Consider the following 15,563-nt stretch of genomic DNA (forward strand, 5'->3'; position numbering starts at 1 on the left):
GAAGATCAGAGTAGTGATGTTTCTATAATCCAAATAAAACTCTAAAAGAAAATAAGAGGTTATGCAGTTGTTGTCACATGAATCATTAGACTAGTCATATTTATAAAAGACTATTTGAAATGCTATAGTATGATAGTAAATTTGCCAAAATACTTATAGTAATGTATTGATTTAAAAGAGGCTTATTATCATATCAGTATATTAGTGTCAGACCAGTTCTACTGATAACGACATACTTTGCGGTCTAAAGTTCTGTTCCAATGTCTAAAGGATCACTACAAATCATGTTTCTATAGCCGGTAAAGTAATTTAATGTTGTGTTTAGAAAAATGACACTCTGATATCTAAAGTCTTGAAATGACGTCAGTGGGTGACCAAAGCGCGCGCTGCGGGGTATGCTTTTTATGGAACGCCCTCGCACCTTCTGATGTCAGGGTCTTCATTTGCGTGATACAGAGGCTATATAACCTCAAATCACATCTACCCAGACACGACTGATTGGACTTTGCTGATGCAGCGATCATCTATGCGGAATTCTTCACTGACAGGATATCGAGGCACAGCTTTAACCGTCAGCTCCTCTTCTCAGCTCCAAGAGACTCGTCCGTGCGCATCACCTGTGACGTTTTATCAGATCAGGTAAGTTGCACTACTGTGTCTACACAGCACCTTGGAACAAATTCTAAAATGCATATTTATTATGTAGTGTTGACTCAATGATTTAGTGCATTTTATTGAGGTACACTTTATACATCGGATCCAGAACGCACCAGAAATGAAACGCGCCAAAAGCGAGATTTGTTACAGCTCCGAAATAAAAAAGTTCAAATCAGAAATCGGTTCCAAATCATTTTAAAAGATTATTTATGAAAATCATCTAACTTGCCTCTAATTGAATGTAAACTAAAACATCCACGCCTATATGGTGAAACCTTTCCATTACGCACAAGTTCACATCGAAATATTTTCCCTAATCCTAACCATTCCCTTTTTATGTTCTGTAAAATGTTCTATCCTTTTTTTGACACATGCCATGTTTGCATTACTGCTACCGTTAAACGTTTATTAAGCTAAAGAATACACAATTAAACGTTCAATGTTACCATTCAACCACATGTACCTATTTGGTTATGAGTGTCAAATAATGCGCAAAACGTGTCTTTCACTGGGATGGGACAATTCATGGGTGGAAATAAATAATAACAAAAATAACAATAAATTTTTTTTATCCAGATTATCCATCTGTGCACGTCAAAGACCAAATAGTATGTACAGTATGCCACACAACGCATGTTTCCTTGGTTAAAATAATGGGAAAACACAGGGTTGCCAGTTGGAATTATTCAGTGTTTTAAAGATATTTCAATGGGTTATTTGTTCTGTTTGGGATTGTTAGCTTGAGGAAAATGTTGTAGCTTGGAATAATTTTAGACAGGGAAAACTTTATTGTTGGGGTGTATTTGGAACATTTGAGGGTCCCAGAAGAACCTGGATTTCACCTGGGTTTAAAAGGACAAGTACCAGCTGAAATTGTAACCTTGTTAAAAGATTATTGAATCATAAAACCGTGAGAATAAAAAACAAATGTTCTTTGCGCCTTCATTTGGCACTTCTCGAAATTAACATTTCTCCAAGAAATTCTGAAAGAATCGTTAGTGGCACTTATGCTTACATGCTTAGACACTGAAGGGAAATCTACCGTGTCTAAGAGTGACAGGGAATCTGCTGGTTTTGCGCATTGTATGTGGATAATATTCACGCATTACGCAACGCAGAAACTGAAGTTTAGCTGTAATACACCACATTACACAGTGTAAAAGATGCTTTGTTTTATTTTATTCAGTTGTTATTAATCACATGCCACTTTCTGATGGTTTCTCTCTTAAGACTGTGTGTGAAAATGTACCGAGGCTTGCTGTTGGTGTTCATCCTTCTGGTTGAGACTCGATTCACTGAGTCAAGCTGCGCGGAACAAGAGACGCAGAGATCGACCTCGGACGTAAGTACTTTACCTTTTGCTTCAGTCAGTGCTGTTGACCAACATATTTTTGTAGCATCATGATCTCCACTCGTTTTCTTCGCGCAGGAGAGTCCAAGTTTTCGACTCGCGGCTCGAAATTTGCTCAAGCGGTATCACGACATAGACTACGACAGTTTTGTTGGTCTCATGGGTCGCAGGAGCGCAGGTGAGAAAGCTGTTTCATATTCTGCATGATTGTTGGGATGGGACGACAGCAAGAGATGCTTTTGTCATGATTCTTGGATTGCCAGATTGGCTTGGCTGGTTTGGAAAGATAATATAGACAAAAGTTGCAATAATAATAATAATAATAATAATAATAATAATAATAATAATATCTTTAAACTACCCAAGCATGAAAAAGAAAGAGAAAACACTACAGCAAAACAAAAACAACGCTAATTCTATTTCCCAGCCAAGACCATTTCCAGTCCCTTTCCTAATGTGATTAAAAGAAGATTAAGAAAATCTGACAGTGTTATTTGTTTTCAGATGCTGCTGCTGATGACCAGTCTCAGCGTAAACGTAAGACCATCCTCCTTCCTGATGTCTACTTATTATAATTCTGCCTTCCACAGAAACACTCTCATTTCATGCTTTATGATTTGATTTCAGGGGAAATGCACGACATCTTTGTGGGGCTCATGGGACGGCGAAACAGTGGAGATGGTGAGAACAGATTTAAATGCAAATACCTGTGTCTGTTTTAGGAATCTGCGAACAAAGTGTACATCTTCACATCAAGTGCATATCCCACATCCCCAGTGCTGAATTAACACTTGTACATCCAGATGTGAATGCGTCTGGGTTTCTGGGTTGTTAATTCAACTCTAGGGATTTGTAAGTGTGAATTTGCGATCAGCTCGGACGTGTTGTATTTACACTGACAGATGCTGAACGTCCCTTGAGGAAAGACTACCCAGAGACACGTGGCCTGTTCTTTAACAAGTGCAGACTGAGGTTTGTGTTGTATCTTGGCCTTGAAATTTGCCACACATTACATCTGTATACGTTTTTACTATCTAAACCTAATGATTTTCATTGCAGGTTTCGTCGTGGGTTATAGGCAAAACACCTCCGGATCTGCTGTGCCATTCTCACAGGATTAACTCCTTTTCATTAAACACATGCAAAAAAAAAAAAAAAAAAAAAGAGTTGAATAATTACACAATAGCAATTAATTTTCATTAAATTCCATTTGTCAAATGATGATTTATGTTGAACTGCAACTAGAACCTACATATATTTGTATATAGCAGTAGCAGTATATAAATCTGTATCTGTAAAACATCTTTATCTGACTATATTTATTTACCACATTAACTTTCTAATGTAATAAAAAAACATCTACATTTTTGTAAATAAATGTATTATTTAATTGGGCTTGTCATTGATCTACAGCTACACAGAGAATACTGTACGTGTCTATAGATCAGTATTTTGAATATGGCGCACTAGTAGCTTCAGAAGCACAAAACAGTGTTCATTATATGCTACATATTAACATCCCATATGCAACATATAGAACAAACCTTGGAAATGAATGACAACAAAAATCCATACAGCAAATACGATTTGCATATTAGAGATAAATGAAATGTTTACCCTGAAGGCCACATATATTTATTTATTCATTCTCTTTGCTGGCTGTGTCTTAGCAAGCCTCTCATATACAACTGAGCCATATAAATGCTAACAACATAGAGATGAATGGCACTCATGAAGAGTTACTTAATTTAAGGTGGTGTAATGTTGAAAGATAAACCCAGACTGACATTTTAATTTCTCTTCTGCCACATCTAGGTCTCAGCAGCTTTAATACATTTCATAGAAAGTCGATTTATTTGTGGATTAAATGTGTAACTAGAGCAGAAAAAAAAAAGAAATACTGGAATGAAACAAATAGCCAGAACTAGACCACACAGGATCACGCTGACATGGCTTAGAGATCAGGCTTTATTAATTAAACAGTAAAGCACTTTCTTTGCAACAAGACAAAAAAAAAATAAAGAGGAAGAGAACTCCACACCGACCTCCAGAGATACTGTACCTCAAATGCAGCGGGAGGCAATAAATCCTGTACATTGATGTCACTTCATGAACAATAACTTAGGAGAAAATATTTTGAATGGTCAGTGCTACTTAGCTTACAGAAATATTTCCAACATTGCTGTAAATCAGAATTACAATATAAGGTGGATACATGTACAACCTCATCATGAGAAGGTAGTAAAAAATAAACCCTGGAACAAAGGAGATGAATGAAAGAGATGGTGAATGAATATCTGCACGATTATCTCCTGCAAAAAAATGCAGTCGACTGTCCGCTGGGTCAACGAGACACTCAAACTCTCCTGTGAATACCAACAGTCCAACGATCTCTGTCCAGAAAGCCGACGGTAACGTTGCTAATTTTACCTGACGGAAACCCGATTAAAACTGAAATTAAAATGAAAAATTAAAGAAACAAGTCTACGCATGTGGAACTGGATTATATAATGCCTTGATTTTTAGGAAAACACTGATAGCTTTGATTTGAGTTGCTCTCATTGTACACTAAGTGACTATTAGAATCATTAGTATATTAAAATCCAAGCATATTCCTCTTACACCACAGCACCTTCATTATTAATGGAGATGATAACTTTTTGTCTGTTTATAGTTATGTTAACAGTAAGAGAAACAGTTTATTAATTTAAATATGCTAAAAGCTCGGCCCTGAGCATTTCGCCATTCTAACTCTCCTGTGATAAACTGTTACAAAGTGCTGACACTGCAGATTCCTTTCATAAACATCTCTTAACTGAAAGCTTCACCGTATCAAGGTTTTGATGAGTTCGCAGTAATTGTAGACACGTTAAGGTATTGGAATGAGTTGGTTAATATAAAGCTGTGATTTGACACTTCAGAGAAAACGAATCAACACCTGACCAATCAACACCTCAGCGTTCAACAGTGCTGTGAAGGTACTGGTTTCACCTACTTAAATTCAGAGGAACTTCTAAGGAGCTGCACGATACATTCAATTGACAGTAAATTCCCATGTACATGTACTCTTCCTCTACAATGCACGCTACAATTTCAGCTGCCTGACGATGATCTCTGGCTCTCCTGAAAAGTGCTGCTGTTGTCTGACTTGATCTCTTGGACTGTCTTTTGCACATTGTCCCCCTTTGTATTTCCCTGTCCTTCAGGCTTGACTGGGATCTGCTGCGTCAAGTTGGACACCTTTGGTTGTTCTGCTACATGCGGTGTTATTTTCACAGTGACCTTCACCGGTCTGTCAGTGTTCTCTGTTGTGTGAAGAAGAGAAGGATCTGGAGGTTTGTAGCGGTACCGGTAGCCGTAAGGCCGGAGGTGGTACGTGTAGTACTCTAGAAGGTACATCAGCTCAGCGTCCACGTAATGGAAAGACACGGCGACATCAGAGCAGCACTGTGGACCCTGCGAACAAACATTACACAGGATGGCAAGATGATCCCAAATAACAATTCGAAAAAGCTTCTGAGAAACAGAATGACAAAATAGAATATCAGTAACCGCAACAATGAGACTCACTATGATGCATTTTAAACCGCATCAGTGTTGAATCATTATATTTTGGAGGTTAGAACGTGTTTTTTTTTTTTTTTTTGAGAAGCAGCTTTGTCAACAGAAAAATTACCACGTACTCAGGTGTCTAGTGTATGATTTTTAGAAAGGTAGCATCATCTCAAATAGAATACTAACTATTTTTTTATTAACCAGAAGTATAAGCCGTTTCCCAGACGGTGGCAAATGACAAACGTACGTAATGCGACAATGCTAGCTTTAGCAAAACACGTGAAATTTTTAAATGTTGGTAGCATCACAATTTTTGGGAGCAAAAAAAAAAAAAAATAACAGCTGAAAAATGAAGTATTTTTAGCTAAATAAAATTCACAAAAAACTGGAGGCAATTTTTCACTACTGTTTAGGGCAAACCCATTTTTTAGCTTATCCCCTTGACAATAAAGCAATGACTGAACTTGTAAGTATATTTAGTTTTCCTGAGCAGCTGATGCTCGACTGATAAGTTCATTAATGGAAATTTGAAACGGATGATCGGATGACTTACCAACACGATAGGATAGTAGCAGTAATTCCAGTACCAGAAAGTTTTGGAAAAAACCTGAGTGAGGTGGTGCTCAGGGATGAACGGGTGGAAGGTCTCACGCTGTATACTGTCCCTCGAGTCTCCTGCCAACACTCCCATCTTCTCCAAGCACTGACCCATAGCCAGGTCCTCCACAGAGGAAGTATGAGTGCACACTTGGGTGCTGAAGCCCTTCACAAATCGCCTCAACGCCTCCTTGCTGAGCACGTATCCAGCTCCGCCGCTCATGTAGCCCTGCTTGACATACGGTTTGAAGCGCTTGCCAAAGTAGATGGGCTCCTCGGAGGAATAATTAGACAGGATTAAGCGCAGGTTGTCCACCACCACAAAAGTGTCATCGTCAGCCTTGAGGAACCAGTCTGCGTCGTCGCCATGGTTCTTCAGGGAGTAATGGAATGCTCGGATGGTCTTCCAGTAGAGCTGATCACGTCCTTCTCCCGTTTCAAGGCCCACAGCTGGGAAGTCATGATCCTCCTCCGAGCTCATGAAAAGCACCGTGTTGCAGTGACGACTCCACGTTGCTTTCACGTGCCGAGCCTTTGACTGCAGGTTGTTAGGGCTGGTCATGACCCAGCACAGAATACGTACTTTTTTGTAAAGTTCATCTGCAACACGACTGTCTTCTTCTATAGAGATAAAAATGGTAATAATAGCTCATTAATTCAGTTAAAACAGACTATATGCTTTATTTCTGGGAAGCTAACATTTACTGTAATGATACAAAGCATAAAAACAGCTAAACCTTGATTACTGCTTGATTGTTAATACATCTATAGTGAAACAGCAAAAAGAGCTTAAGAAGAAGTTAAAAAAGCTGCTTGTAACTACTATAACTCCCAGGAAGTCAGTACAAGTTACTTTAAATCTACAGTAAATTCATTTTTCATGCTACATCTGCCCTTAAAGTCACATGAATAGCCAAACAGAGTTAGGGTTAAGGAAGCACTGATGCACCTGTATGATGAGGGTGATTCAGGTTGAAGAGAGCATAACGATGCACCATCCAGCTGACGTTGTTAATGGTCTGCTTCTCCTGCTGTGCACTGAACCACAAATTAGAGCTTTGCTCGAACCACACCTCCTTCAGGAAGAAGTAAAGACAGCAGCAGCCCACCAGAAATCCCAGAGCGAATGCAGACCTGGAGCTCACCCCTTTCATGGCAACCTGTTCACAGTCAGCTGCAATCACTCGATGTGCTGTAAAGAAATGCACCTGATTGTTTGGGGAATTGATATATATGTTTTCGGTTTAACCGTATCTTGCATTATTCAGATTATTCATAGCACAGCAAGTCATATCTATGTTTTACAGCTCTGGGGTTCAATTTCAGTCGATTGCTGTTTTGCACATTACATTACAATACCTCATGTAACTGCTGCTATAATACTAATGTGTTCATTCCAGTATTTCTGCTAATGCAATATTGAGCATACAGTATTTTCACTGCTGGGCGCTGCTTTTGTGTAATGTCTTTTGTGTATTGGCTTGTATTTTTGTCCTGCACTCCTGTATTTTTATCTTTTGTCTTGCTCTGTTTGTACCAGGTCACACAGATGCACTTTATGTGGCTAGGACTACTTACTAAGTCCTTAGCGCTGTCTTTGTGTTATGTACTGTAGCACCGTGGTCCTGGAGAAACGTTGTCTCATTTCATGGTGTACTGCAACAGCTATATATGGTTGAAATTACAATAAAAGCTTCTTGACTTGACTTTCTGAGCACTGTATGGGTTTCACCTAGGTTCTTTAGATTGCTCTCCTATGACCATTACACACACAGTACTGTATTCATAAACAGATAATGTACTAGATGACATTCAATGGGCAACTATACAGTCATGCAAAGCATAAGCAAACTAGCCAAGGATTTATGCTTTGCACAATCTGTGTTTTCCAGTCAATATTATACATCATGGCACACACACAGGAAAGGTGTGGTCTCTGTGACTGTAACCAGGGCAGGTACAGTAGTGTTTTTCCAGATTGGCTGGTACGTCAGAAACTCCTGGGAATTATTTTTTTTATTTTTTTTTTTTTTACACACAATGGCGGAAGGGTGCACAAAACAAAAAAACAAAAAAAAAAACAATCAAAAAAATGAGGAACAATCCTCTTAGATTCTTGTTGAATCTGATGTTGAATTTTGCTGTTGTTGCCCATCCACTTTAAGGTTTGAGGTGTCGTAAGATGCTTATCTGCAGACACTCCACACCCAGAATGCTTTTCACAGCACTCTTTAAACTCTGGAGACTGTTGGGTATAAAAATCCCAGTATATCAACAAAATGAAATACCAGTGCATCTGGCACAAACAACCATGCCATGGTTAAAGTCTGTTTTCTGATGTTTGATGTGAAGGTTAACTGAAGGTTTTATGCAACGTGTTAGGTTGATTAGATAACTGCATGAAAGTGCAGTTGTTCCTAATAAAGTGGATCATGAGTGTATATGCACACCCACCCATATGGTTAGATTAAACTCTTTTGCAGGACAATGATTTACTATTTCCTTAATAGTCCTTATTTAACTGACAGTGCAGTCTTTAGTCTTGGATGCAGTGCTGCAAGAGATTAAAGTGAAATCTAATTAGTGGTTTGAAAGTTAATGCATGCTACCAATGAGGGATGTGGTAGCCTAGTGGTTAAGGTGCTGGACAACCAATCGGAAGGCTTTGAGTTTGATTCCCATGTCCACCAGGTTGCCACTGCTGGGCCCCTGGGCAAAGCCCTTAACCCTTAATTGCTCAGTTGTATTTAAAAAAAAATAAAAAAATAAAAATAAAAGGAAGTCGCTCTGGATAAGGGCATCTGCTAAATGCTGTAAATGTAAATTTCTACCAGCTAAGCAGTCAGCCTTTTGACCAGATTTGTGTAATCTTAAGAACAAGTAACGAGCCAGTGGCTCAGTATGAAAATACACCACCCAGTTGCATTAGAAACTAAGTATTATATCATATTAGATCACACAGGTTTCTTTCCATTAGCCAAAGCTTCTATTTATCAATTTTCAGTGTGTACACTGTGTGTGATGTGGTAAAATTCAGTCAGAACAGATGCAGCACTTTTCTGCAGTCCTTGCTCCTGATAATGTATAAAGAGCATTTTAAAACTGGTTACCTTAAGTGACTGGGAAATCTTGGTATTTACCTTAATCCCCAGCAAAGGACATCTGCTTCCATCAAGCCAGATCTTCAAATCATACTTCAAATCAATCTGTATTTAAAAAAAAAAAAGACATGTATAAACAAATGTGCTGTGACACTGCACAAGTAAAGATACCAGATCAATATGATGATTCACAGCCTGATTATTATCCATTATCATTATCACCATTATCATTATCACCATCATCATTATTATCACCATCATTATTATCACCGTTATTATTATCACCGTTATTATTATCACCGTTATTATTATTATCCATTACTATTCATCCCTGTTGTTAAAAATGATGTTCCACTCCATCGTATTACCTCATTGTTGTCCACTCAGTTGTCATGTCACAAACGTGTAAACAGTCTAGAAAGCAAATAAATCCAAAACAAATGTTGTTTTTAAATCTATAAGAGACCTTTTTTTCTGATAGAGCTCCGTTAACTCTGTGCTGGTTTCCGGTCGCGGCCTCCTTTGTGTACTTTAATACATGCACTGCCTTATTGCGATCTGAGCCGATGAGTGATTTCATTGGGTGAACAGCTGCTGTCAGTTAACAGAAGCCCCGCCCACATACGGAAGTTTATCAAGAACATACCACAGTGGATAACGTCACCCCTGACAAAATCTCATTCGAAAAGTTTACTTCATTCATTGAAAGTGCTTTTATTGGTATAACAAACAAATGTACTTTTTGTTTAGGTTTATAGACGCTTGTAGTTCTAGTTGTAGTCCATATTTTAGAACTACATATCCCTTGTAACAACGCGGTGGTCATCTGGGCCAATCATATTTCGCTGTCTCATCCGGGCATTCTGACGTGGAGCAATTTGAAAGATCTCACCACCACTGCAGAAAACGCAGCGAGGAGTTGAACGACGAGAGGAAATTGAGTTTGTGATGAAAGTGATGGTAACATTCAAAAGAGAAGGAGTTCATTTTCACCCCGTAAAGCCGACAAAAGCTATTGAAAAATAAATGGGGAAAAATTATGCATGCTGAGTATCTAAGCAACAGGAGGTTACTTGCATTTGCAAAAGACAAACAACAAAGAGATAAATTCCCACGTGCAGAAACATTAAATGAGGAAAGAATCAGTGTTTATATCCCAGGAAATGCAGCAAAGTGTAGAGGTGTTATTTATGATGTACATTTGTCAATGTCCATGGAAGAAATTATGCAAAAATTTAAAGGAGTCGAAGTGATAAAAGTGACTAGACTACAAATGGTAAGGAAAGGGCTTAAAAAGGATATTCCCAGTTCCCAATGTTGACTAAAACTTCTGGAGTTAAAGAGAGAATGGTCTGAAAGTAACACTAATAATAGTGGAAAATTGACTCAAGAATATGTTCTTTTTTTTTTATCAGTATTTGTTAATATTTACTGATGGGTCTAAAGACTCAAATAACAATCGTGTGGCAGTAGGAATGCAGGGCTGTCAATGTCACTCTTGCCTGTCTTCAAATCTTGAGTGTAGGACAGTGTAGGAGTGTATATACCAGAGTTTGACAAATATATGCAAACGAATTAATGATAGTCTATCTGTGTACACAGCTGAAGTTGTAGCTATAATTCTAGGTTTACAATGGGTAGAAAAAGTAAAACCTCAAAGAGTAATTATATGTTCCGACTCTATCGCAGCACTTTATAGCTTGGATTCAACTGAAACAGCAAGAGATGACCTATTAAACGAAATACTCATGATAATGCTAAGAATAGAAAGACTTGGAATTGATGTACAATTTTGTTGGGTCCCGGCTCATGATGGTGTAGAGGGCAATGAGATAGCAGATCTGACTTCAAAAAATGCCTTAAAAATAAAGAATGAGCAAATGATGAAAATCCCATTTGGGAAAGGTGAGGCCAAGTCATTAATAAAAACAGCAATAGAGGAAACATGGCAGAAAAAATGGGATATAGATAACAAAGGGAGACACTATTATAATATACAAAATGCAATCAAGGTCAAGGCAATTAAAGGGAAATGTAGAAGATCAGAAGTGATTTTATCAAGATTAAGACTAGGACACACTGGATTAAAACCATATTTTTAATGGGAAAATGCACATCAGATAAACTTGATGCATGTAATAGTCCAGAAAATGTGGAACATGCCATAATGATGTGTAAAAAAAATATAACTTAGAAAGGGAAATTTTTAAAGGAATGATATACGAGTTGGGAAAAGAATGGAGTTTGAAAGGGATATAAGGGTTGGGTGAAAAAATGTGGGAATGTAATAAAGACTTATTCATTTTTCTAAAAGAATCAGGAATATACCATAGAATATAGAAATTATTATTATTATTATTATTATTATTATTATTGTAGGTACATGAAGCCCTGTTTTAGCCAACTATCTAATGAAAATGGGGTTGTATGCACTTTTCTGGTAGTAGGCCATTTTTAACATGACTTTTCCATCCCAAACGTTTTCCTTCTTTGGTGTTAGTGTTGTGACACACAGAAACAGTCCTTTCCATCAAATAATCCTGAAATCATGTGGAACTGATTGCTCCTCACCAACACACCCTTTTTCACTAATAATAATTTTACACAGTTATACATTAAATTACATAATACAATGGGCTCTTTGTATTTTTAAGAGGATTTCACTTCCTAAACGTAGGGAACCCTGTAGGGCATATGTGTCAAACTCAAGGAGCTGAAAAGGTCTGATTATCTTATAATAAATAAGTTAAAAGGGCGCATTGACCAAACTACATTTCCCATAATGCATGTTACCCGTGAAGTGACGGCATCAAACCACTAGATTGCAGTGCTTCCACATCAGTGCCATTTTCCGAATTAAGAAATACAATGATCCCAAAATGTCCAGGAAGACAAAAATTGATGCAGATGGAAGGCTGTTTCAAGAAAGATGGGAAGGCGAATATATGTTTGTGCTTCAAGGAGAAAAACTGGTATGTCTTTTGTGTTATGAGGCAGTGGCGGTTGTCAAAGAGTACAATCTACTAGTGATGGCGAAGTGAAGCTTTCTTGAAGCAGTGAAGCTTTTAACCCAATTGTATCGGAAAAAGGTTCATTACTCGAAGCTTTTCAAATCAGAGCTCGATGAGGACCTCTGCTGGTGAAAGTGCTATCACACAATGTTCCACAACCAAACAATGTATTAATTTTAGAAGCAAAAATTAATGGATTGACAAATTAAGGATAGATTAATAAAAAAAAATGAATCAATATATTAAATACAATAATGTACGTTCTTATTGTATTTCTATAATTTACTATTTTACTTTTAATTATGCGCAATGTACTTTGTTTAAATTTAACTTTTTGTACTATTTGTATGCAGCACAGCTGCAAATGCTTTGGTAATACAAATGTACAGTTTTTGTCATGCCAATAAAGCACACTTAAATTGAATTTAAGAGAGAGTGAGAGAGACTTTGTTCCTATTTTGATAATAATAAAATAACAGCAGCCCTTTTAAACCACTTAATTATTTTAATAATTAAAACTGAAACAAGTGAATAAAATTAAAAGTAGGCTTTAACCTTGGCTGTTGACTACATCTTGGACAGAGGATCTGACACTGTCATGCTTTGCACGAAAATGCCTCAACATGGATGATGTATTATTATTATTATTATTATTATAGGCCAGCTGCTGGGAGTAAATCAAACACTGGATCTAAAAACAGATTAAGGATAGACCTTGTCTCAAAAGTATAAAGTGTGAACCATTCCTTTTCATTTTTCAACTTATTACTCTTCTTCTTCTTTCGGCTTTTCCCTTCAGGGGTCGCCACAGCGAATCATCTCTCTCCACCTATCCCTATCTTCTGCATCCTCAACACTTGCACCCACTAGCTTCAAATCCTCATTAATTACATCCATATACCTCCTCTTTGACCTTCCTCTTTGCCTCCTGCCTGGCAGCTCCATGTCCAACATTCTCCTACCAATATACTCACTCTCCCTCCTCTGAACATGTCCAAACCATCTTAATCTTGCCTCCCTAACTTTGTCCCCCAAACGTCCAACATGAGCTGTCCCTCTGATGTACTCGTTCCTAATCCTGTCCAATCTTGTCACTCCCAAAGAGAACCTCAACATCTTCAGCTTGGCCTCCTCTAGCTCAGACTCCTGTCTCTTCTACAGTGTCACTGTCTCTAAACCATACAGCATGGCCGGTCTCACCACTGTCCTGTACACCTTCCCCTTGATTCTTGCTGATATTTTCCTATCACACAGAACTCCTGACACCTTTCTCCACCCTCTCCAACCTGCCTGCACTCGCTTCTTTACTTCTTTCCCACTCTCTCCATTACTCTGGACTGTTGACCCCAAGTACTTAAACTCCTGTACCTTCTTCACCTCTTCACCCTGTAACCTTACTGTTCCACTTCCCTTCCTTTCATTCACACACATGTACTCAGTCTTACTACGACTGACTTTCATTCCTCTTCTCTCCAGCGCAAACCTCCACCTCTCCAGGTTTTCCTCCACCTGCTCCCTGCTCTCACTACAGATCACAATGTCATCTGCAAACATCATCGTCCAAGGAGACTCCTTTTTCAACTTATTACTACTATCCAATAAATATATATGACAAAATATACGACATTAAATGTTACACTGAATCGTATAATTGCCCAATGATGAGTGAGATTTAAGTTATAAATATAGGCTTCACAACAAAATCATATATATCCACCTTATTGGGCAAAATCAAATGAAAGTGTTCCCACATTTCAGCGATCTTTTTGTAACAGGCTCCATTGACAAACTCGCTACACAGTAATAGATTCCATGTAATACTCCAATACAACACACGAGGGCGCGCCGCGTGTCGCGCACAATTTTAAACCTTTGAATCAGATAATGTCACGTGGGTGTGTGTGAAACGAAGCGTCGGACGTCATTGGTCACGTGATTTTGCCAGAACGACTCAAGCTTCGATACAAAGCTTCAATGAAAATCGGTTCATTTTTTTGACACACGCCTCGGAGCTTCGGTGTCTCTGCTAACATCACTACAATCTACGTTGGCATTTAAAGCAAAGTTAATGTCATAACTTGTTATTTATCCTTATTCACTTGGATAGTTTGATCGTTGATTCATGGAGTAATGTGGGTTTCATAAGCTGACAAATTAAAAGGATTTATGTTATAATAGAGCAACAAGCAAACATTTCTTATGCAAATATATGTAATATTTGTAAGTTGAATAATAAAAATCCAGAATTATTTAACTTTAAGGTACTTTAACTTTTAAGTAGTTGCATTTATTTTAAATTACATTTAGCTACATTTATACTGCCTCGAAGTTACATCTGGCCCTTTGAGGACAACCATGATGCTGATGTGGTGAAAATGGGTTTGACACCCCTGCTGTAGGGTTTTGAATCTTGAATCTTTTGAAAATTTTCCCCTACAGGGACAACCAAAAGAACCCTTCTGGATTCTAGATTGAGCATTTATCTTATTGTGCAAAAAAGCTGAATGGCAAGTTTAAAAAAAATCCTATAATTATTAATATTAATATAATATAATAAGAATTATATTCAGGTCTCTTGTGTAGGCATATTTATTCTTGAACTATATTCTCACTTTTATAAATGTCAGAAAAGTACATAATTTTGTTATAATGGTTTGTAATAGGTGAATTTGAACAATTTGTTCAGACGACTTATAAGAACCAAGACATATCAAATTACATTTAGATTACATTACATTTAGGGTTTTACCCTTTACAGTAACCTAGGCATAGACATTCTGAACATCCAACATCTGACCAAACATAAGATTAGATAAGATAGTTTAGATTAGATAAGATAGTTTCTTCCTCTTACCTCATACTCAATGATTAACATTACACTTTTTGTACATACACTTAGTCATGCCCTTGTTTAATGCGAACTGTATACTATATTGAATATCTGTATATCATTAATCTCTATAACATGCAGTACCATGTCCTAAAACCCTATGTTTATGTTTTGTATGTTTTTGTTAATGGAAGTAACAAAGTTGTACCAGCAAATTCCACTGGTCTTATACACAATTGTAAAGAATTTATAGTATGTTTTTTTTTTTCTATCACATTTAGCATTTTACTTACCAGAGAAGCAAGAGTAATTGAAAATCCACGTGGAGTTACTTTTTAGTACAGAAACATAATATTCACAAAACAGTCTGAGGTGGAAATCACAGTAACTCAAAGTCCAAGTGGCAACCTGAGAGCAAATAACTAAAACCAGTCAAAGGTCAAGTTAACTGAAGTGTATAT

General features: G+C 37.5%; 2 protein-coding genes across 4 annotated transcripts; one reads left to right on the top strand and one right to left on the bottom strand.

The window, feature by feature from the left end:
- Nucleotides 1-483: 483 nt before the first annotated feature.
- Nucleotides 484-3,398, top strand: tac3a (tachykinin precursor 3a). Its single transcript, XM_060894163.1, has 7 exons — nucleotides 484-639; nucleotides 1,888-1,999; nucleotides 2,087-2,186; nucleotides 2,513-2,545; nucleotides 2,636-2,689; nucleotides 2,911-2,980; nucleotides 3,068-3,398. The coding sequence occupies exons 1-7, from the start codon at nucleotides 512-514 to the stop codon at nucleotides 3,084-3,086; spliced, it is 516 nt and encodes a 171-aa protein (XP_060750146.1). The 5' UTR covers nucleotides 484-511; the 3' UTR covers nucleotides 3,087-3,398.
- A 560-nt stretch (nucleotides 3,399-3,958) lies between these two features.
- On the bottom strand, nucleotides 3,959-15,557 carry c1galt1la (core 1 synthase, glycoprotein-N-acetylgalactosamine 3-beta-galactosyltransferase 1, like a). Of its 3 annotated transcripts, XM_060894161.1 has the most exons (6): nucleotides 15,396-15,557; nucleotides 9,630-9,675; nucleotides 9,301-9,366; nucleotides 7,110-7,352; nucleotides 6,117-6,781; nucleotides 3,959-5,464 (listed from the first exon to the last, which is right to left on the bottom strand). In XM_060894161.1, the coding sequence occupies exons 4-6, from the start codon at nucleotides 7,312-7,314 to the stop codon at nucleotides 5,102-5,104; spliced, it is 1,233 nt and encodes a 410-aa protein (XP_060750144.1). In that variant the 5' UTR covers nucleotides 7,315-7,352; nucleotides 9,301-9,366; nucleotides 9,630-9,675; nucleotides 15,396-15,557; the 3' UTR covers nucleotides 3,959-5,101. The 3 variants fall into 3 exon arrangements, with proteins under 3 accessions (XP_060750144.1, XP_060750143.1, XP_060750145.1); XM_060894160.1 differs by lacking the exon at nucleotides 9,630-9,675; XM_060894162.1 differs by lacking the exons at nucleotides 9,301-9,366; nucleotides 9,630-9,675.
- Nucleotides 15,558-15,563: the final 6 nt, after the last annotated feature.

Source organism: Tachysurus vachellii, chromosome 19 (genome assembly GCF_030014155.1).
Source record: "Tachysurus vachellii isolate PV-2020 chromosome 19, HZAU_Pvac_v1, whole genome shotgun sequence".
NCBI classification, from domain to species: domain Eukaryota; kingdom Metazoa; phylum Chordata; class Actinopteri; order Siluriformes; family Bagridae; genus Tachysurus; species Tachysurus vachellii.

What these genes read in the sequence shown, in the direction of transcription:
- c1galt1la (XM_060894162.1), bottom strand. Translation starts at nt 7,314, where the DNA reads ATGAAAGGGGTGAGCTCCAGGTCTGCATTCGCTCTGGGATTTCTGGTG. An exon ending in GAATCACCCTCATCATACAG is followed by an intron (nt 6,782 to 7,109) that starts GTGCATCAGTGC and finishes TTATCTCTATAG; the next exon opens with AAGAAGACAGTCGTGTTGCA. An exon ending in GCTACTATCCTATCGTGTTG is followed by an intron (nt 5,465 to 6,116) that starts GTAAGTCATCCG and finishes GTTTGTTCGCAG; the next exon opens with GGTCCACAGTGCTGCTCTGA.
- tac3a (XM_060894163.1), top strand. Translation starts at nt 512, where the DNA reads ATGCAGCGATCATCTATGCGGAATTCTTCACTGACAGGATATCGAGGC. An exon ending in CGCAGAGATCGACCTCGGAC is followed by an intron (nt 2,000 to 2,086) that starts GTAAGTACTTTA and finishes TTCTTCGCGCAG; the next exon opens with GAGAGTCCAAGTTTTCGACT. An exon ending in TGACCAGTCTCAGCGTAAAC is followed by an intron (nt 2,546 to 2,635) that starts GTAAGACCATCC and finishes ATTTGATTTCAG; the next exon opens with GGGAAATGCACGACATCTTT.